Here is a 23,929-nt window from a genome sequence, read left to right on the forward strand (position 1 = left end):
CTAATTAGGAAAAAAAGAATGATTTTTTTAAAATTTTGTATAGGCAGCATCCCCACTTAAAACTTCACGGACCGCCGCTGTTTTCATCACACAGTAGAGCTGTTGCTGATGATTATTTTTTGAGTGCTATCCTTTTAAATGCTGAAATATTAACCAGGTTCGTTGATTCCTGGGAAACGTTATTACTGATTTTGCACTGAAGCATTCACCTCAATACAATGAGAACCTTATCTTAAAGTATTCTAAATCTAGTTAGAATTATTTTAAGTATATCTACAATAAATAATTTAATGAATAAAATATCATTTACATTTTCTTTATGTAACTCCCACCCACAAAAGGTTGTAAACCTATACATAGTATAATAGTACCATGGGTGAGCTAAGATTTATGTTTCTATTTTTATTTATTTTTATATATTTGCATTTTTTTAAAATTTATTTTACATTATCCAGAAATCCTGCTCTAAAGATCAAACATCAAACTTTTTAAGTCACTTCTTCAGGGTTGGTGGTTTCACAGTGGGCAATTTCACATCCTGCACCTAAAGACAATGATGTTAGAGTATAATAAATTTAGTTTAATCCTTTATCCAAGTGTGAGCAAACAAAGTTTGTGCCTGAAAGTATCTTCAGGACTGGGTTAAGGTGGTACAACACCAGGGCAACTCATTGCAAAGGTGGAGCAAGCTACCAACCCTCCTATCTCAGTATCTCCTATAATGCAAAATAATGCAAAACACATCTCCTTGCGGATATGTCTAACGTTATGCATTAAGGGAAGGGGCCACTACCCAGACTAGTTTCGACCTTTATTGAGGTCTCTTCAGTGGGAGCCAGGCCCAAGTGGATATCAGGCAGAAGCATTAGCAGGTCATCTCTACCTATAGGAATTGCCAAATGGTGTGCCACCCTTTTTTAATAATTTACTCTGGATTTAGAGAAAGATGTTGAAAGTTTATTTTTCACTTGTTTAGAGTATAATAAATTTAGTTTAATCCTTTATCCAAGTGTGAGCAAACAAAGTTTGCACCTAAACGTATGTTCAGGACTGGGTTAAGGAGTGTTGGTATCTTGCTCCACCTTTGCAACGAGTAGCCCTGGTGTTGTACCACCTTAACCCAGTCCTGAAGATACTTTCAGGTGCAAACTTTGTTTGCTCACACTTGGATAAAGGATTAAACTAAATTTATTATACTCTAACCAAGTGAAAAATAAACTTTCAACATCTTTCTCTAAATCCAGAGTAAATTATTAAAAAAAGGGTGGCACACCAATTGGCAATTCCTATAGTTAGAGATGACCTGCTAATGCTTCTGCCTGATATCTCCACTTGGGCCTGGCTCCCACTGAAGAGACCTAAATAAAGGTCGAAACTAGCCTGGGTAGTGGCCCTTACCTTAATGCATAATGTTAGACATATCTGCAAGGAGATGTGTTTTGCATTATAGGAGATACTGGGATAGGAGTGTTGGTAGCTTGCTCCACCTTTGCAATGAGTTGCCCTGGTGTTGTACCACCTTAACCCAGTCCTGAAGATACTTTCAGGCACAAACTTTGTTTGCTCACACTTGGATAAAGGATTAAACTAAATTTATTATACCTAAAGACAATCTCTGACATTCGTGCCCACAGCAGATTTGAACCTGCAGCCTGGCAGATGGAGTGTACATACTAACCAATCAGCCAACTAGGCTGACAAATTGCAGTAATCTCTCAATTATCCAACCTTCAAATATATTATTATTATTATTTGACACCTTCAGGGAGTCCAAAGACTCATCGAGGGAGAGCACCTGCTCTACAACTCTGTCTCAATCACTCTATCCACCAACTGACTGCAACTACATCAATACCATCTTCCGCTAACCACCACCACAAGTTTTTCCAGAGACAATCACAACATCCATGCCCACTGCGGGATTCAAACCCTCAATCTTTTGGTTGGAGAGTGGATACGCTAACCACTTGACCAGCCAAGCTGGCAAAAAAATTTAAATTGCATCAGGGCACCAGGACCCCCTAGAGCTGGCACTGACTCTACAGCTCTCTGCCTTCACCACTCAATCCACCAACTAAAACGAACTGCAACTACCATCATCTACACCAATGCCATCTACCGCCCACCATCACCACTAGTATTTTCACAGACAATCACAAACATCCATGTCTGGCAGAATTCAAACCTGCAGCCTTTTGGCTGGAGAGCAGATATGCTAACTACTTGGCCAGCTAAGTCGGCAAAAAAAAAAATTTAAAATGAATCAGGGCACCAGAACCCCTAGAACTGGCACTAACTCTGCAGCTCTCTGCCTCCACCACTCAATCCACCAACTACAACGAAGCACAACTACCATCATCTACAGCAACGCCATCTACCGCCCACCATGACCATCACCACTAGTATTTTCACAGACAATCACAAACATAGATGCCCACAGCAGCAGCATTTGAACCCACAGCCTTTTGGCTGGAGAGCAGATATGCTAGTCACTCGGTCAACGAGGCCGGCCTTCATGAACATTCAATTATCCGACCTTCAAATATATGAACCATCAATTATTAAACAATCAAATATACGAATTCAATAATCCAACCTTCAATTACTATATGGCAGTTCTTTGAATGGGTTACAGTGTTAACAGACTTCTGGTAGAGTACCACAATTATACAAATAAAACCTTATCTTAAATGGCAAACTCAGAAGGCAGCTTACAACAATATCATGGAATGAGGAATTTCATGGGAAGGAAATCAGTGCTGCTTGGTCTCTACTCAGGAATTATCTGTCAGAAGCAACGACTGAGTGGATTCTAAAGGTCAACAGATTAAATAAAGTAGGAATAAAATGGATGACTGAAGATGTGAAGCATGCAATCTGAAAGTAAAATGCATTGTGGAGAAGGCACAAGATGAGTGGAGATAATCAGTTACACGAGGAGTAAAAGGAGCAGGGAAGGAAGGTGACTCACTTAGCAAGTGTAACAAAAGTGCAGTATGAACAACAGTTAGCAAATGAAGCCAAAAGAAATCCTAGAGAGTTTTTCTTATGTGGCCATAAAAGGAAGAATGATTATGAGAGGATGATGTTGGTCGGTGAGAATGATAAACACTGAAGAGGTTATATCAGAGGTGTTAAGTGAACAGTTCATTAAAGTTCCATCCTTGTGATTGTAACATAATGCAAAACTTGAAAGGAGTGAGAATGGGGAATGGAACCACTGATAGTGAGTGAGCAGGAGGTATATGAGGAATTGAGTATATTTGATGTCAACAAGGCCATGGGACTTGATGATATATCACCACATCTTGAGGGAATGTTCCAAGGAGTTAACAACCTTAATGTACATTTTCAACATGGGACTTAGATTAGCCTGGTTCCCAAAGGAATGGAAAGATGGCAAAATTGTTCTGTTTTGTAAAGGAAGTGATAAGACTAAGGCTTTGAATTACAGGCCAGTCTGATTTTCTGGAGTTGTGGTCAAGGAGTTGGAGAAGCTAATGAGGACAAGAATTCAAAACTGAATTGACAGCAGTAGAATTCTCTTTAATGGACAGCATGAATTTGCTAAAGGAAGCTTGTGTTTTAGCAATCTGCTTACCCATTATAACAAGGTGATGAATACTTTGGACAAGGGGGATGAATATACAGTAGTATATTTTGATTTTGCAAAGGCTTTCGATAGATACATATCAATATGTTGTGTATGGGAGTAGTGATATTCCAGAAGAGGTAAGTCATTAGCGTAAATTTAAAGATCCCAAAAAATTATATTCTTGGTTCATCCTTTATCCAAGTTAAGCAAACAAAGTTTGCATGCAAAGTAATTTCACGACTGGGCCATAGCATCTTTAGCTATGGCAGTTCTTATTTTTATTTCTTTATCTTGATTTCCATCTGCAGTAAAGTATGTACCTAAATATTTGTATTCTGTTGCATGCTCAATTTTTATATTGTTTATGAATATTTCTGGCTTAGATCTATTTCCTTTTGAGATTCTCATAAATTTGGTCTTTTTTTTTTTTTCGCATTTCAATGTAGGCCAAAATCTTTACATGCCTCAATTAGTAGGTGCAGTAATTTGATTAATTTGTTTCTGTTGTCTGCAATTAGAATGGTATTATCAGCATATCTCATATGTGAAGGCAGCTAAACAACTGTCAGTACCCTTGATCATTTTGTTTAATCTGAGTCTCGGGTTGGGTTAGTCCTGAGGGGGTGAAAAGAGAGGAAAATAGTTCCACTGCATAGAGGAGGTTCCAAGACTACTGTTGTAAATTACTGACCGATTAGCATATCAGGAATCGTTGTCAAGGTCTTGGAGAAACTAGTCAAGAGAAGAATACAGGATTGGATGAATGAAAATGGGATACTGTATGGAGGGCAACAACATGGTTTTGTGAAGGGGTAGATCATGCCTCAGTAACGGCTGAACTAGATAAGGGTAAGGTTTACAGTGATTCTACTGGACCTTGCCAAGGCCTTTGACAGGATGCCACATGTTACTCTAATCAGTAAACTGGAGCAGATGGGGATGGATATAGGGTTGGTGAGATGGATAGGAGGGTGGTTGATGGAAAGATACCAGAGAGTGGCTTATTCAGCAGTGGAGTCCAAAAGACGGCTTGTGACTAGTGGTGTGCAGCAGGGTTCTGTTCTTGGCCCACTACTTTTCAATTTGTTCATTAAAGATATAGGAAAGGATCTGAGAGGAAGTGTTCATTTGTTTGCTGAGGATGCAAAGTTAGGTAGAGCAACTGTGAGTGCACAGGATGTCAAAATTTTGCAAAATGATTTGGATAGTTTGGAGGACTGGGCTAGGGAAAATGGATGTCAATTTAATGTGGCAAAGTGTAAGGTTATGCATTTTGGAGTGAAAAGATTAGCAGCAGTATATCACATTGGTGGAACTGTGCTCCAGGAGATTGATGAGGCCAGGGATTTGGGAGTGTTGGTGGATATGGAGTTGAAGTTTAGGGGGCACATTGCAAAAGTGGCTAAATCAGCTCATCAAATCACTTGGTTGCTAAAAAATACTTTAACAAGCAGAGACAAACAAGTTATTGTTCCTCTATATCGAGCCCTGATAAGACCCCATCTGGACTACTATGCCCAGATTTGGATGCCAGGGTTTCTTCTTGATGGGGAGGAGGTGGAGAGGATCCAGAGACGAGTGACCAAGATGACAGCAGGTCTGTGGAATGAACCTTATGAGAACAGATTGAAGATTTGTGGGTTGCAAAAATTGGTTGATAGGCAGAAAAGGGGTGATATGATTAAGACATTCAAATTACTGAAGGGTTTCTATAAGAATAATCCAGAAGATATTATTGAGAATGGAACTGGTGGTATGAGGACTAGGGGCCATACATGGAAGCTGGGCAAGAATGTGGTCAACAAGGGTGTTAGAGCTAGGTTTTTTACTTGGAGAGTGGTAAATGAGTGGAATAAGCTGCCAGAGTCTGTTGTGGGTGCTATGACCATGAATGAGTTCAAGGCGAGGTATGATAGTTACTGTGTGAATGTCGAATAGTTGCTCTTGACATGATTTTAGGGCCTTCCTCGATGAGTCTGTCGACTACTTGGAGTTGTCCGAAATAATAATAATAATATCTCAGATTGTTGTATTTTATACCATTGATACTGATTCCTATATTTTGTTTTTCAATCTTTTTCATCACTCTCTCACTGTAAATATTAAATAGATTTGGTGAAAGGATGCAGCCCTGTCTAATTTTCCTTTTTATTTTCAATTCAAAAGTCTTAGAGTTAAAGAGCTCAATTTTCTGCTTTTAGTAAATCATTTTTATAAGTTTATGTACATGATCTTCTAAGTCTAATTTTTCTAGAATATTAAACAGTTTATTGCCTTTTAATTGATCGAAGACTTTCTGAAAGTCTATGAAGTATATATATATGTTCCCATTCATTTCATGTGATCTTTCCAGTAATATTTTTAGTTCCAGGATAGCATTAATGGTTCCCATTCCTCTTCTGAAGCCTTTCTGTTGTTCACTTAATTCACCAGTTAAGGCTCTTTCAATTTCTTTGTTAACAGTGGTTACGATGATTTTAGATACATTATTATTATTATTATCATCTCGGGCAACTCCAAGGAGTTGACAGACTCATTGAGGGAGGCCCTAACATCATGTCAAGAGCAACTATTCGACATTCACACAGTATATAATAGACCTTGCCTTGAACTCATTCATGGTCATAGCACCCACAACAGACTCTGGCAGCTTATTCCACTCATTCACCAGTCTCCAAGTAAAAAAACCTAGTTCTAACACCCCTGCTAACCACACTTTTGCCCAGCTTCCATGTATGGCCCCTAGTCCTCCCACCACCAATCCTATTCTCAAAAATATCTTCTGGATTAATCCTATAGAAACCCTTCAGTAATTTGAATGTGTCAAATCAAATCACCCCTTTTCCACCTATCAACCAATTTTTGCAATCCACAAATCTTCAACCTGTTCTCATAAGCTTCATTCCACAGACCTGCTATCATCTTGGTCACTCGTCTCTGGATCCTCTCCACCTCCTCCCCATCAAGAAGAAACCCTGACACCCATATCTGAGCACAGTAGTCTAAATGGGATCTTATCAAGGCTCAATATAGAGGAACAATAACTTGTTTGTCTCTGCTTGTTAAAGTATTTTTCATAAACCAAGTGATTTGATGAGCTGTTTTGGCCACTTTTGCAATGTGCCCACTAATCTTCAACTCCCTATCCACCAAAACTTCCAAATCCCTAGCCTCATCAATCTCCTAGAGTACAGTTCCACCACTGTGATATACTGCTGCTAATCTTTTCACTCCAAAATGCATAACCTTACACTTAGCCACATTAAATTGACATCCGTTTTCCTTAGCCCAGTCCTCCAAACTATCCAAATCATCCTGCAAAATTTTGATATCCTGTGCACTCACAATTGCTCTACCCAACTTTGCATCCTCAGCAAACAAGTGAACACTTCCTCTCAGATCCTTTCCTATATCGTTAATGAACAAATTGAAAAGTAGTGGTCCAAGAACAGAACCCTGCTGCACACCACTAGTCACAAGCCGTCTTTTGGACTCCACTCCTGAATAAACCACTCTTTGGTATCTTTCCATCAACCACCCTGTTATCCATCTCACCAACCCTATATCCATCCCCATCTGCTCCAGTTTACTGATTAGATAACATGTGGTATCCTGTCAAAGGCCTTGGCAAGGTCCAGTAGAATCACTGTAAACCTTATCCAGTTCAGCCGTCACTGTGTTATAAAACTTGAGCAAGTTACTGAGGCATGATCTACCCCGTCACAAAACCATGTTGTAGCCCTCCATACAGTATCCCATTTTCATCTATCCAATCCTGCATTCTTCTCTTGGCTAGTTTCTCCAAGATCTTGACAACGATTCTTGATATGCTAATCGGTCAGTAATTTACAACAGTAGTCTTGGAGCCTCCTTTGTGCAGTGGAACTATTTTCCCCTCTTTCCACCCCCTCAGGACCAACCCAGACCCGAGACTCAGATTAAACAAAATGGTCAAGAGTACTGACAATTCTTTAGCCGCTTTACGTACGACACGAGCTGGTATACCATCCAATCCCACAGATGTATTGACGTTGAGGTTTTGCAATAGACTACTCACCTCCACTTCATTCACCACAATTCCCGTATAATCAATTAGTTCATTCATTTCTGCAATGTCACCACCTGGAAGATATATTCTTGTAAAGTGTTCGCTCAGTAATTCAACTATATCAGCTGATTTGGTTACCTTCTTACCATCGGCATTCTTTAAAATCATTCTGCCATATACATTTTTTTTTTACTGGCAACATATCGAAAAAACTGTTTAGGATTCTCTTTAGCCTGCATGGCCAATGTTCTTATGTTCTTTCGTAATCCTTTTTTGCTTTTCTTACAACACTCGTTACCCTTCTGTCCTGCACTTTATACCGTTCATGTGCCTGTAGGTCACCTTTCTCCTTGAATTCCCTCCATGGGTGTTTCTTTTTTGCAGCTCAATCTTAATGGTGTGATTCATCCATTTAACCCCTACTTGATTTATTATCCAGACTCTAGGTATACAGTCAGCCATTGCTTCATGCAAACACTTCTTTACCGCCTCCCATGCACTATCAACTTCTAGCCCTTACAGTTGCACATGCCATGGCACTGAACCAATCAATCTCCTAAGCTTGTCATACTTACCAGCCCGATAATTCCACATGTACCCCGTCTTAATTGTAAAATCCACACCTTTAGCCACCTCCCAAGTCAAGACCCTATGATCACTCTCACCAATGAGAGATGCATAAGAGATTAGGCTCACAGTTTTGTAATCCTCACAATTTTGGGCATTGTTTTTCTTTGGAATTGGTATGCAGAGCGATGCTGTAAAAGATTCAGTAAATCGTCGCTCATGTTCTCATCATCATCATCATAGAGATTTCATAAATATTCCATCCATATCTCATTTATCTTTTCATTATCAACGATTATATTTCCTTCTTTGTCCTTGATGTTGTTAGATTGTGTTCATTTTGCTTTTCCATTAAGCATTTCCATTTTCCATTTTGCATTTCCATTCTTTTCACTTCCAGGAATGTTTCTCTGGTTTTGTTCTTTTTTTGTAACACCTATCTCAGCTCACTGGTTATTTATCCATTCTTCTTTCAATCTCCTGCATAATTGTTTGATTCTCTTTCCATTGTTTTATATCTTAATCTTTCTTCTTCATTTGCACTTTTTCATATTCTTCTTTCATAGATAAGGTCAATTACTTCTTGTGTTATCCATGGTTTTTTCTTTCTTTCTTCATGTTTCCTGATGTGGTTCTTAGCAGAAGTTATGGTAGCTGTTTGTAGTTTGTTCTATTGGGAAGGTTCACTTTCATTTTATTATTATTTTGTAATTGTGCAGCCAGTATGTCTGAAACATTTTCATTAAATTTTGATTTTACTGCTGCATTTTGTAGCATTTGTAAATCCCATTGTTTCCTTTTAATTTTTATTGCTTTCACATGAATATTCATCATCATTAGGACTAGTCTATGATCAGATCCACAGTGAGCACTTGACATGATCTTGTTCCATATCCCATTGAAGTAATGCTTATTGATCATAATATAGTCTGACTGATTTTTATATCTTCCATCAGGACTTTCCCAGGTGTATCTTGCTGTTAGTTTTTGTTCAAAATAAGTGTTAGTTATGATGATACTGTGTTTGTTGCAGAAGTCAACTGTCCTCTCTCATTCCAAATTCCAAGTCGAAATGGTCCATATATGTATATGTTCTCTCTGATCCAACTTTTGCATTCCAGTCGCCAACACACAAATAATTTGATTTTTCTTGTCTCCAGCTATCTTTATATATACACCACTCTGTTTCATCATACATGTTATCAGTATCTATTTCGTCATTCTGTTCTGTAGGAGCATATATCTGAATGATAAGCATATCTCTTGGCTTGGTCACTAGAATTGATATTTATATTGCTATTTATGTATTGAAATTAAAGTATTACCAAGTGAAAAAACCTTCAATATTGAAAATTAATTAGTGACATGCTCATGAGTCTGTTTTGGGGTTGTTGTTGTTTAATTTATATGTAAATGACACTGGAAAGGGATTAAATGGTAATATACAGTTGTTTGCAGATGATGCAAAGTTGGGGAAAGTTATGAGAAATAGAGCAGATGTAGCTTTGCAAGAGGACTTAAATAGACTGGAAGTGAGTAAAAAAACTGTAAAAAAAAGACTGTAATATCTGATAGGTATCAACAAGTTGTGTATGGGGGTGCAATATCTAGAAAATGGAAAGTCACTAGTGGAGTGCCTCAGGGGTCTGTTTTAGGGCCATTACTGTTTAACTTGTATATTAATGATATTGGCGAAGATTTGGATGGAGATATTCAGTTGTTTGCAGATGATGCAAATTTGGGACAAACCATAAAGAGTAGTGAAAATGTTGTGGCCTTACAAGAAGACTTGAATAAATTCAGTGATTGGGCACAGAAATGGGGATATAAGTTCCATGTTGCAAAATGTAAGGTTTTAAAATTTGGAAAACAAAGATTGAATGCTTGGTGAGAATATATTGTTGGAGGTAGAGGAAATAATAGACCTGGGGGTGACAGTGGATAAGAATCTAAAATTTAGGGGGCACATCACCAAAATTGTGAAGACAACACAAAGGCTTCTGGGAATGATACGGAGGACACTGACGTGTAGAAGTAGGGAGACGATTGTTCCATTGTATAAGGCTTTGATTAGGCGACACATGGACTATTGTGCCCAGATTTGGTCACCTGGTTTTCAGAAGGATGAAGAGATGTTGGAAAGAGTCCAAAGGTGATTGACTAAGGTAGTTTCTGACCTCTGGAATGTCGAGTATGAGGAAAGATTGAGAAGATGTAATTTGCAGAGTCTGGTGAACAGGAGGAAGAGGGGAGAAATGATAGCGATGTACAAGTTGGTAAGGGGTTGTTATAGGATCAGTGGTGGAGAAGTTCTACAGAGAATAGTGGGAGATCAGGGGAGAACCAGAGGTCATCCCTGGAAACTGTATAAAGAGGGTGTGAGTATGGGAGTGAGAACAGGTTTTTTCGTGTAGAGTTGTGAATGATTGGAATGCCTTGCCTGAGAGTGTGGTGTCTGCAAGGAGTTTGAGTGTGTTTAAGACACGGTATGGTGAGATGCGTGTGTGATAAAAGGACCTCCCAGATGAGTCTTTAACTCCATGAGGTCTTGGGGTAATAATAATAAATTACAAAGGCAAGATCTACCCTTCATGAAGTTATGTGGTCTTCAATAGAGCATCATATTTCTGTTTACTTGTTCTTGAATTTTGCCCTCAGTCAACTTTTCTAATGCTTTAACACCTAATCCTGAATTACAGATTAGGGTATAATTTGCTAGCTCTGTCTTCAAGTCTTTGTAACGTAATGGGATCAACTACAGCTGACACTTCAATTATACAGCCTGGTCAAAAGCATTGCTAACTCTCATGCACTTTTTCATAATACTTATGATATCTTTCCTTTTTCACTGACAAATCACTCATAACCATCTTGCGGAAACCATTCCACTCATTCACCATTCTCATTCAAAAAATCTGATCTTGATGTCCTTGTTAACCACATTGTTACACAACTTCCAGCAGCGACTCCTGGTATTTTCCTATCGTGTCATGTATTGAAACATTTCTTCAGTATCTACTTTAGGCAAACTGGTTGAGCATGTAAAAACGAGTGCAATTCCTAATGGTAGATTATAGGAAAGTGAATGGGAAGGAGAACATGGCTTACAGCAACAAGAAAAGTAAATCTGTTGAATTTCTGAGAATTACCTATCTTAAGCAGTATGTGATGGAAGAAGTGATGTTCAATGTTGTATTAGGTGATATCTTTATAGACTGTGGTTGTGAATGAGATATTAACACTTCCACCAGTTGGTTTTGAAGATGGTAAAACAGGGAAGGGAAACTGTCAAGAAGGGATATACATCGATTTACAAGGCATAAAAATGTATGTAGAGTTACAATGCATACCAAGAGTTACTCAAATAAATAAAGTAAATAACAGTGAAATGGATGAAGAGTAAAATTAGGCAAAAAAGTGGAAAAGGATGATAGGGGGGAGGTACAAGATCACAACTGGTAGTGATCAGATGCATGAAAATATCAAATGCAACTTGGAAAAGAGACATGAATAGTAAAGAAACAAAAAGTACACTATGAGAGAAGACTGGACAGTTAGGCCAAAGATAATTCAAGATAATTCTTCCACTATATGGCAAACATGCCACCAATTTCACCCTTAAAGTAATTATTAATTACTTAAAGAGTGGCAGACTCAGTGGAAGTGATGTTTGCACTCCTCACAGCCAAACTACCCTTTTTTCGACTGGTTCCCCAGTTTTTTTCAATCTCTTGCACAGGCAAGCAGGTTTTTTTCTCCTGGAAACTTGGGTTATTCATCCCGTAAACTCAAGAAAATCAATCACAACCCACACCATTTCAGACATAAATATTGCGTTAGGGACCACGAGATGGCAGCACTTGTTAGCCATCTCTTTACTGTGTGTCATTTTATTATTATTATTATATGACACCTCCAGGGAGTCTAAGGGACTAATGGAGAGAGGGCACCTATTCCACAACTCTGTCTCCACCACTCAATCAACCAACTACAACAAACCGCAACTAGCATCATCATCATCTACACTAGTGTTTCCCAATCTATGGTCTGCAGACCCCCAGGGGTCTGTGAGTAATTCAAAGGGGGTCTGCAGGATAGTTTATTTTCATTAAACTTTATCTTATCATGTTTGCTCACACCTGGCCTAATTGATATGTTCATATTCTTCCGAATATCTCTATTTATAACAGTATTACATTGTCATAAATGACATTTAGTGTTGTAAAGTTGTAATTTATTACTTCAATTTTATGATATGTAAAATATAAAAAATTTCCATTTTGGATTTTATGGGGCCGCAGTGCATTAACATTTGCTACAGGGGGTCCGTGACATCAAAAAGGTTGGGAAACACTGATCTACACCAACGCCACTACCATCCACCACTACCACTTGTATTTTCGCAGACAATCACAAACATCCATGCTCATGGCAGGATTCGAACCCACAGCCTTTTGGCTGGAGAGTGGATACGCTAACCACTCAGCCAACCAGGCCAGCATTTATATTAGTGATAGCCTTGGGCAAGCAGCAGATCAAACTGCCCATTCAGTCTGCAAAAGTTAGATAGATCTAAAACGGCCTTGCCTACTCCCTTATAAGGAAAGAATAAAAGGAGTTAGCTGATGTTTTTTAAAGGGTGGCATTGGTGGATGGTTATGGTAGTTGAGTGACCAGGGAAAAGGATGTAGTGGCATTATTTAATAAGCACTTTATCAGTATATTGTACTGGTGTGATGATGCTGTACAATATCTAGGGAAACAAATAATACAACAGGATAAGTGGTGAAAGAATCAGAGTGCTGAATAACATCTAGCCCAATTATTGATTGTGCTAGCTAAATGACTGATGTTACCTTATTTCCACTGTGATGTAGAAACACTGGAGAGAGTTTAAAAACAAATGACTAAGCAATATCAGAAGTCTGGAATGTTAGTTATGGGGAGACTGCAGTTTGTTGGATAGCTGGGAAAGAAATGACATGATTTTACTAAATTCTACTTCTTCCTTTCCAGGCTTATAGGCCAAGTGGCCTGTTCCAGACTCAATTCCATCTTTTTAAGGGTCTTCCTCTGCATCGAGTACCTTTTGGGTGGTAATTTGGAATTTGTTTAGGTATTCCGCTTCTATTCATTCTTAGTATGTGTTCTTTCCATTTTTCTCTATAGCAAATAACTGTTTCTATAGAGAAAAATGGAAAAATATTAATTTTACTAAATTAATATGTAGAAAGGCAGAGGAAAGAGAGACCATCTCTAGAAGTTGTGTAATGCTGTGGTGTAGAATGGCATGAGGAGTAGATTTTTTTTTACACAGACAGTGGTTGGTGAGTGGAACACATTACTAGAATGCATTGTGAATGCTAGGAGAATTAAGGAGTTTGGAGTTCAATACCAGAGATATATAGTGGATCTCCCACAATGAGTATATCAACTCTATGGAGGTTGCTGTAGTACTACTACTACTAATAATAATTATAATGTACTCTATAAAATTCCTTTAGTAATTTATCTGTTTCTGTCATATGCCCTCTTTTCAGCCTATCAACTAAACTTTGTGACTCACCTATCCTCATTAGTCAACATGCTACAAGTCACAATTTTGGTCACTTTCTACTAGATCCTCTCAAAAGTTCCACATTCTCAAGAAACCCAGGCTATCTTTTCATACAATGTAGATGTGGCTGCATCATTGCCTTATAAGAAAAATAATAGCCTCCTTATTTTAAGTTTTCATAATGAGTCCTTACACCTGTGAGGTAATAATAACAGCGATAAAAAGATAATGAGAGGGATAAAAATTCAAAAAAAAGACAAATTTTTTTGTACATTGATAGATACTTACGTTTACAACGTGGTCTAGGATCAGACCATTGTCCATTTATACATGAGATTTCTTGAAAACCACTGAGCTCAAATTCATCATCACAATTAAAATGCAGTTTGGATCCTGATAAACAGCATGACCCTTGTCTATTGCCATTTACAGAAGTGCCAGGATCTTCACATTCTTTGATTTCTAAATAATGAAAAATAGAAAAAGAAAAACAATATATATCATTATTATATATATATATATATATCTAAATGTATTCCAAGGGTGAGAAGGTTAAATAAGGTAAGTGTGAGATGGATGAATAAAGAGATTAAGCATGCGATACAGAGAAAAAGGGCATTGTGAAAGCAGCATAAAAGAAGTGGAAGTAACCAATTTCATGAGGTCTACAAAGACCAGGCAAGGAGGGTGACTTGGTTGGTGAGAGTAGCAAAAGAGAGGTATGAACAGCAGTTAGCTAATAAAGCCAAAAAAAATCCTAGGGAGTTCTTTCGATATGTAGCCAGCAAAAGAAAGAATGATCATGGAAGAATGAATGGTAAAAAGACAGCTGTTGCAGAATATGTGGTTGAGATACTTAATGAGCAGTTAATAAAGATCTTTCAATCTTGTGAATGTGACTTCATGGAGAGATTGAGAGCAGTTGATGATGGGGAGGAGAGACTGACTGTAAGTGAGTAAGACGTGTTTGGGGAGTTGAGTAAACTAGATGTAAATAAGGCTGTGGAACTTGATAATATATATATCCGCATATTCTGAAGGAATGTGCCAGAGAGTTGACACCTGCCTTGACATATTTTTTTAATACAACTCTTGCACTTCGTCAAGTTCCTAAAGAGTGGAAGCAGGGCAAGATTGTGCCACTTCATAAAGGAGGTGATCGAACTCAAGCATCAAACTATAGGCCTATCTCTGTGTCAGGTGTTGTGGTTAAGTTGTTCGAGAAGCTTGTGAGAACTAGAATCCAGAGTTGGGTTGACAACAATGGTATAATCTTTGATGGACAGCATGGATTTGCTAAAGGGAGGTCATGTTTTAGTAATCTACTATCTTATTACAATAAAGTGACTGCTCCCTTATACAGAGGAGAAGGATACACAGTAATATACTTGGATTCCACAAAGGCTTTTGATAGAGTACCTCATGATAAGTTGAGGATATTAGATTAGTGCATTGGATTGGAGACTGGCTATCTGATAGGTATCAACAATTTGTGTATGGGGGGTGCGATATCCAGGAAAAGGAAAGTCACTAGTGGAGTGCCTCAGGGGTTGTTTTAGGCCATTACTATTTAACTTGTATACTAATGATATTGGTGAAGATTTGGATAAAGATATTCAGTTGTTTGCAGATGATGCAAAGTTGGGACGAACCATAAAAAGTAGTGAAGATGCTGTGGCCTTGCAAGAAGACTTGAATAAATTGAGTGATTGGGCAAGCATATGGGGATGTGAGTTCAATGATGCAAAATGCAAGGTTTTAAAATTTGGAAAACAAAGATTGGATGAAGAATTTATGCTTGGTGAGAATATATTGTTGGAGGTAGAGGAAATAAGAGATCTGGGGGTGATAGTGGATAAGGATCTAAAATTTAGGGGACACATCGCCAAACTTGTGAAGACAACACAAAGACTTCAGGGAATGATGCAGAGGACACTGACATGTAGAAGTAGGGAAATTCTTGTTCCATTGTATAAGGCTTTGATTAGGCCACACACGGACTATTATGCCCAGATTTGGTCACCGGGTTTTCAGAAGGATGAAGAGATGTTGGAAAGGGTCCAAAGGCGACCGACTAAGGTAGTCTCTGACCTCTGGAATGTTGAGTATGAGGAAAGATTGAGAAGCTCTAATTTGCAGAGTCTGGCGGAGAGAAGGTAGAGGGGAGATATGACAGAAACCTATTGGTGAGGGGTTGTTATAAGATCAGTGGTGGAGAAGTTCTACAGAGAATAGTGGGAGATCAGGAGAGAACCAGAGGTCATCCCTGGAAACTTTATAAAGATTGGAATGCCTTGCCTGAGAGTGTGGGGTCTGCAAGGAGTTTGAGTGTGTTTAAGACACGGTATGATGAGATGTGTGTGTGTGTGATAAAAGGACCTCCCAGATGAGTCTTTGACTCCATGAGGTCTTGGAAAATAATAATAATAATTATTATTATTATTACAGGCAACTCCAGGGAGTCGACAGACTCAATGAGGGAGGCCGTAAAATCATGTCAAGAACAACTATTCGACATTCACACAGTATCTATCATACCTCGCCTTGAACTCATTCACAGTCATGGCACCCACAACAAACTCTGGCAGCTTATTCCACTCATTCACCACTCTCCAAGTAAAAAACCTAGCTCTAACACCCTTGCTAACCACATTCTTGATCAGCTTTCATGTATGGCCCCTAGTTCTCATACCACCAGTCCTATTCAAAAATATCTTCTGAATTAATCTTATAGAAATCCTTTAGTAATTTGAATGTCTCAATCATATCACTCCTTTTCCACCTATCAACCAATTTCTGCAACCCACAAATCTTCAACCTGTTCTCATAAGGTTCATTCCACAGACCTGCTATCATCTTGGTCACTCGTCTCTGGATCCTCTCCACCTCCTCCCCATCAAGAAGAAACCCTGACACCCATATCAGGGCACAGTAGTCTAGATGGGGTCTTATCAAGGCTCGATAGAGAGGAACAATAACTTGTCTCTGCTGGTTAAAATATTTTTCAGCAACCAAGTGATATGATGAGCTTATTTAGCCACTTTTGCAATGTGTCCCCTAAACTTCAACTCCCTATCCACCAACACTCCCTAATCCCTGACCTCATCAATCTCCTGGAGAATGGTTCCACCAATGTGATATACTGCTGCTAATCTTTTCACTCCAAAATGCATAACCTTACACTTTGCCACATTAAACTGACATCCATTTTCCTTAGTCCAGGCCTCCAAACTATCCAAATCATCTTGCAAAAGTTTGACATCCTGTGCACTCTCAGTTGCTCTACCCAACTTTGCATCCTCAGCAAACAAATGAACACTTCCTCTCAGATTCTTTCCTATATCGTTAATGAACAAATTAAAAAGTAGTGGTCCAAGAACAGAACCCTGCGGCACACCAATAGTCACAAGCCATCTTTTGGACTCTAGTCCTGAATAAACTACTCTCTTATATATCTCCATCAACTACCCTCCTATCCATCTCACAACCCTATATCCATCCTCATATGATGCAGTTTACTGATTAGAATTCCATGCAGTATCCTGTCAAAGGCCTTAGCAAGGTCCAGTAGAATCACTGTAAACCAATTACCCTTATCCAGTTCAACTGTCACTGTGTTATAAAACATGAGCAAGTTACTGAGGCACGATCTACCCTTCACAAAACCATGTTGTCCCCCATACAGTATCCCATTTTCATCTATCCAATTCTGTATTTTTCTCGACTAATTTCTCCAAGACCTTGACAACGATTCCTGATATAATAATCGGTCGGTAATTTACAACAGCAGTCTTGGAACCTCCTTTATGCAGTGGAACTATATATATATATAAAAACAAAATATATTATTATTAACATTTGACCTCCAGTAGTCAGAGACCCATAATGGGAGGTACACACTATTGCCCACAATGCTCATCTAACCGTGATACCCACAACACACCCAAGCAATGCATTCCACTTACATCCACTCTGTATAAGGAGGAGGTTCACTCCTTATACAGTTTTCAGATGTGGCCTATTGTTCTACTCTCCTCTCCCATTCTATGAAAAATCTCTTCCATGCCAACCCGATAAACCCCCTCTTCCTCCTATTCATGAGGCTCTGCAACTTACATTCTCAATCTGTCCTCATAGTCCACATTCCAAAGACCACTGACTACTTTTGTGCATCTTCTCTGAACCCTTTCCACCATATCCTCGTCACCATGAAAACCTGGCAACCAAATCTGTGCACATTATTCCATATAAGGCAAGATCAAGGCCTCATACAATGGAATCATAACCTCTCTATTTCTGCATGTCAGAGTCCTCCGCATCATTGATTGCCATTATCCGATGTGATGTTTTCACAACTTGTGCAGTGTGGCCTATGAATTTCAGGTCCTTGTCCACATCACTCCTAGATCTCTCATTTCCTCTACTTCCATTTAAAGTTTCCCCACCAAGTGTATACTTTGCATCCCATTGTTGCTTATCAAATCTCAAAACCTTACGCTTTGCAATACTGAACTCCCAGTTCCACTTACCTGTCCATTCATGCAATTTATTCAAATCCTCTTGTAAGGCCACAACATCGACTCGACTCTGCATGGTTCTCCCCAGTTTTGCGTCATCTGCAAACAGCTGCATATCACTAGTTAAACCGAACCCAATATCATTAACATACAGATGAACAACAATGGTCCCAAAACTGACCCCTGTAGCACACCACTACTGACCTTTGTCTTTCAGGATACTGCACCCCCATATACAACTTTCTGATGTCTATCTGACAGCCAGTCAGTGATCCAACTCAGAAGTCTGCTATCCGATCCCATCTGTTTCAATTTATTTAAGAGCTTGTCATGTGGCAGTCCATCAAAAACCTTTACAAAATCTAAGTGCGCCACTGTATATGCATCTCCCCTGTCCAAAGTATTTGTCACCTTGTTATAACACATTGTAAGTTAGTGAAACATGATCGCCCTTAACAAACCCATGCTTATAACCACAGAAAATAATGCTGTTTTCAACCCATTTCTGTATCCTACACCAATCTCTCAAGGACCTTCACCACAACCCCCCAGATATGTAGATCATCCTATAATTTGAAGCTACATCCTTATTATCACCTTGATGCCGTGGAACAATTTTACCCTCCTTCCACTCCCTTGGAACCTGTGCTGTTGTAAGACTCTTATTAAACAGGTATGCCAATGCTGCTGCCATTCCCGGGAACATTCCCTTAACCACGCTACTGGCCAGGACGTATATATATATGTCCATGTTTCCATGGATGCAAAGTGCATATTGAAATTGTAATACCATTGATATTACATTGAAATATATGATGGATACGAAGCGTATGAGGATGCGTATTTGATCTATAATAGCCGGTAAGGTGGTTAAGATGCATGGTGATATATCATGAAATCCTATTGCCTTATTGACATCAAGGTTATTTATTTTCTCAAATACTTCCTGCTCACTCACAATTAAGCCATCCCCTCCTATGACCTCTACACTTTTAATTTCCTCCTGACTCCACCCTGATGAAACACCCTTATAAATTGATCACTGAATACCTCAACAATGTCTTCTGCAGCAGTTACCATTCTACCACTTTCATCCCTTAACTTCATCTTACTGAGATCATTCTTTCTTCTACTTGCTACATGTCTAAAAAACTCTCTAGGGTTTTTCTTTGTCTGATTTGTCAATTTCTGCTCATACTCTACTTTTGTTTTCCTTACTAACTGAGTCACTCTCCTGGCTTGTTCTCTATACTCTTCATGTGAATGATTATTCATTATTACCATTATTCTTCTTGTACTTACTCTAAAGAATTTTCTTTTTTTCCAGATTTCGTGCTTAAGCTCCACATCCGTCTATTTTACACCTACCTTATTCAGCCTTTTGGCTTTCGGAATGCATTCACACATTGATACTGTTATGTATTTCTTTGTCAGTTGCCATGCAAGAATTATTTCCTTACCAACTCAACTCCTTGTTCCATGTTATAACTCCAAGCTGTCTCCTAAGCTTGTAATAATAACCAGTCTTATAATTCCACATATATCCTTTCCTGACAAAAGTCTGGATATGACTAGCTTTCACCAACTGAAGGAAAGTTTGAAACCCCCTCTCACAATCACATCCTCTGATGAAATGATTAGATCTAGAACTCTCGATCCTTGTGTGCTCTCTTTTACGTGCTGCCTGAGATAATTATCTCTCAAGAACTCGAAAAATTAATTCACCAATCTAAGTTGTTTATACGTTTCTTCATCACCTCCTTCCACATTCCCAGGCCTATAGCAACATCCAGCTAAATATGTCTTCCTCTCAACCTCCATGTTACACCACACTGCCTCATAACTATTGTCACTATTTCTTCCTTTCATGTAAATGCATGCATTTATTAACAAATAAATATTACTTCTTTCTCAATTAATGAGTTTGCGCAGCAAGCATGGAGAATTCGCTATTGCCGGTTTCGACCTTTATTGAGGTCTCATCAGTGGGAGCCAGACCCAGAGGTGGTGATACCAAGATGGAAGCAATGGAGAAGTCATCTTTACATATACGAGTTGCCAAAAGGTGTCTCACCTTATTATTAAATTACTCTGGATTTAGAGAAAGATGTTGGAAGTTTTTTCCCACTTGGTTTGACTATAATAAATTCAGTTTAATCCTTTATCCAAGTGTAAACAAACAAAGTTTGCGCCTGAAGTATCTTCAGGACTGAGGCCACTCATGGTAAAGGTTGACCAAGCTCTCATCACTTCTTGTCTTAATATCACCCATAATGCAAAGCACACCTCCTTGCAGACATGTATAATGCTATGCTTTCAGGGAAGGGCCAGGTAAAGATGACTTCATTGCTTCCACCTTGGTATCACCACCTCTGAGTCTAGCTCCCACTGATGAAACCTCAATAAAGGTCAAAACGGGTCTGGGTAGTGGCCCTTCCCTGAATGCATAGCATCATGTATGTCCGCAAGGAGATTTGCTTTGCATTATGGGAGATACTGAGACAAGGAGTGATGAGAGCTTGGTCCACCTTTACCATGTGTTGCTTCAGTCCTGAAGATACTTTAGGCACAAACTTTGTTTGCTTACACTTGGATAAAGGATTAAAGTAAATATATAATTTATAGTCTAACCAAGTGGGGTAAAACTTCCACCACAGCCTTGCTGACATCAAGAGTACTTATTATTGTAAATACATCCACTTCAGTTACTTCTAATATTTCAATATGATGCAATTCTAGAAAACAGAAATTCTTAGAACATATAGAATACAATTCTCTGTTTACCAGCGAAGAATTCAGACATCGTGTTTCATTTCAATACTTCTATCATCATCCAAATTTGGCACACTGCATGATGTTCGCTAATTCTTCTATACTCAAGGACGGCACTACCATTTAGGCAAACTAGGCGGTTGCCTACTTTGCCTAAATGGTAGTGCCTAGGGCACAAGGCACTAGCCCTTGTGCCCTAGGCAAACTACCTAAATGGTAGTTTGCCTAGGCCATGAGGGATGCAAAACTTCAAGCTATGCTTTATTCATACTTTAGTAAAATATCAAAATTAAATAATGATATATGATTTCACTATACAGCTGCAATCACCTCTTGATTTGAAATAAAATGCTGACCAGTGGAAGAGTTTTAGTTTTGGGAAGAGATAGAAGTCAGAGGGAGCCAAATCTGAGGAATAGGGTGGATGTTCCAACAATTCATAGTGCAGATCCCTTAATTTTCCCATTGCCAAAACACCTTTGTGGGCAGGTGCATTGTCCTGATGAAAGATGATTTTTTTCTTCTGCAAACCAGGTCTTTTCTCACGACGTTTTTCATCTAGTCTGGTTAAAAGATGGAAATATATCCCGGTTATTGTTTTATCCTTTTCAAGATAATTAATAAACAAAATGCCTTTAGCACCCCCAGAACACCGATGCCATGACCTTTCCTGCTGAAGGAACCGACTTTCTCTCCTTTGACGCTGAACAACCGGCTTCTATCCAGTGTTTTGACTGTTGTTTGGATTCTGGTGGGTAAAGGTGAATCCGAGTCTCATCCATAGTAATAAATCGACGTGCAAAATTAATTTTATTCTTGTTATTATTATTCAAGCACTTCAGAGATTTTCATGCAAGTGCTCTTTTGATCTGGTGTGAGCAAGCGAAGTACCCATCTTGTGCAAAGCTTTTTCATTTGCAATTCTTCATGCAAGATATGTCCTACACGTTTCTTTGGAAATGCCTATAGTCTCAGCAATTTCACGCACTTTGACTCGCTGGTCATCCAATACCATATCGTGCACTTGGTCAATGATTTCGGGTGTTGTTACACTTTTTGGACGTCCTTGTTCACTATTTCGACGCTGTTTGGATTATGGTATGTAATGGTGAATCCAAGTCCCATCCATAGTAATAAATCGACGCGCAAAATGTGGATAATCTTCAAAGCTAGTACGGCCACGTTTATACTCGACAGCCCATTTCTTAATTGCCGAAAACGAAGGAGAAGAGTGCCCATAAAATTTTATGAACTTCGAATGAATTTCTTTTGTCATTAAACCTTCTTTTACAAAGAATTTTATAACCGTACGAAACTCAATTTTATCCATTTCAAGGGATACAGACAACACTTTTGCTTCGGACAGCTGTATAAAACTAACTACTTGACGAAATGACTTGAAATTTCACATGGATGCTTACAACGTAGGAAAACAAATTGACGATAGTGTTTCCACCTGTGATCGAGGCCGGGAACTTTACAGATCACCCTCGTAAAAGTTGTGAGGCCCCTAAAATCCTCAGGGCTTAAGCTGCAGCCTGTGATAAATCTGGTACTGCGAGCACCAACAGAAGCCTACAATTAACGTATGATTATGTTTGTATTCTGAGGTTGTAATAATTTCTAACCAATAAACCCACCGTCAAGAATCTTCTTATATGCAGATCACCGAGCAGTAGCTCATCAAGCAAAATCCTTTGATAACACTTAAAAGCAGTCACACAAGAATTAGAAGCCCTTACAGCTTACTACACCCTCCGTCCAAAAAAGAAATCGAAATTTTCAAAAAAAAAAAAAAAAGACACTAGTGGCGCCACCTGTTGTATTTTTTTGTCGAAAGTGGCACCATTCATTAGTGTTGCGTCAACTGTTTATGACATTTGTTTCATTAGAAGCCGAGTTATAGTCAAGAGTGACAGTGTGTTTTGACGAACCATCGGAAAATGAGTTTTAAATAAAGAGTTGCTATTGACTTTTGTATTAAACTTGGTAAACGTTTTACCAAAACGCATCAAATGCTTCGAAAAGCATAAGATAATGAATGCTTATTCCGTACTCAAGTTCAAGAGTGGTTTAAGCGATTTCAAATGGTCGTGAGACAACAAAAAGCCGGGCCGTCCAAAACTGGACTGAGCGAAGTTAACATCCAAAAAGTACGTGATTTCATGAAAGAAATCACGTAATCGTCTGTGAGAGTGATTGAAGATGAATTGGGGATTCCAAAATCAAGACCCAAGAGTTTGGGCATTCGTAAATTGAATTCACAATTTGTTCCCCACGACCGACGACCAAAAAATGTATCGAATTGAACACTGCAAGGTCCTTACTGCTCGCAAGGACTCAAACTTCCTTCAAACGATCGTTATTGGTGACGAAACGTGGTGTTTTAAGTATGAGCCCAAAACAAAGTGCCAGAGTGCTGAGTGGAGACCACCAGAAGAGGGCATCCGAAAAAAAGTCGCTTGGAGAAGTCAAAAGTAAAGACAATGCTGATTTGTTTCTACGATTCCAAGGGAATTATCCACAAAGAATTCGTTCCGCCTGGCCAAACGGTCAATGGTGAGTTTTATCTCGAAGTTTTGAAGCGATTGATAGCGAGAATTCGTCGCATACGGCATGAATATCGTGACGGTCGACCGTTCGTCAAAACAAGCTGTCACTCTTGGCACTATAACTCGGCTTCTAATGAAACAAATGTCATAAACAGTTGACACAACACTAATGAAGGTTGCCGCATTCAATAACAAAAATATACAACAGGGGACACCACTAGTTTCTTCTATTTCCGAAAATTTCGTTTATTTTTGGACAGAGGGTGTGTGGAAAACCAACTGAAATCAAATCCCAGTAAAATCCAAATGTTTCTTTTCCAT

General features: G+C 38.8%; 1 protein-coding gene across 1 annotated transcript in view; it reads right to left on the minus strand.

Annotated features, from left to right (window-relative positions):
- LOC150103690 (complement factor B-like) overlaps nt 1-23,929 on the minus strand; it is a 271,622-nt gene that overhangs the window by 204,666 nt on the left and 43,027 nt on the right. Inside the window, exon 4 of the mRNA XM_090396496.1 lies at nt 14,056-14,229. Within this exon, the coding sequence (XP_090252622.1) occupies nt 14,056-14,229 (174 nt within the window). The remainder of the gene's footprint in view (nt 1-14,055; nt 14,230-23,929) is intronic.

The sequence above is a fragment of the Typopeltis vanoorti genome, chromosome 8 (assembly GCF_054136105.1).
Source record: "Typopeltis vanoorti isolate ZY-2024b chromosome 8, IOZ_Tvanoo_1.0, whole genome shotgun sequence".
Taxonomy (NCBI): Eukaryota; Metazoa; Arthropoda; class Arachnida; order Uropygi; family Thelyphonidae; genus Typopeltis; species Typopeltis vanoorti.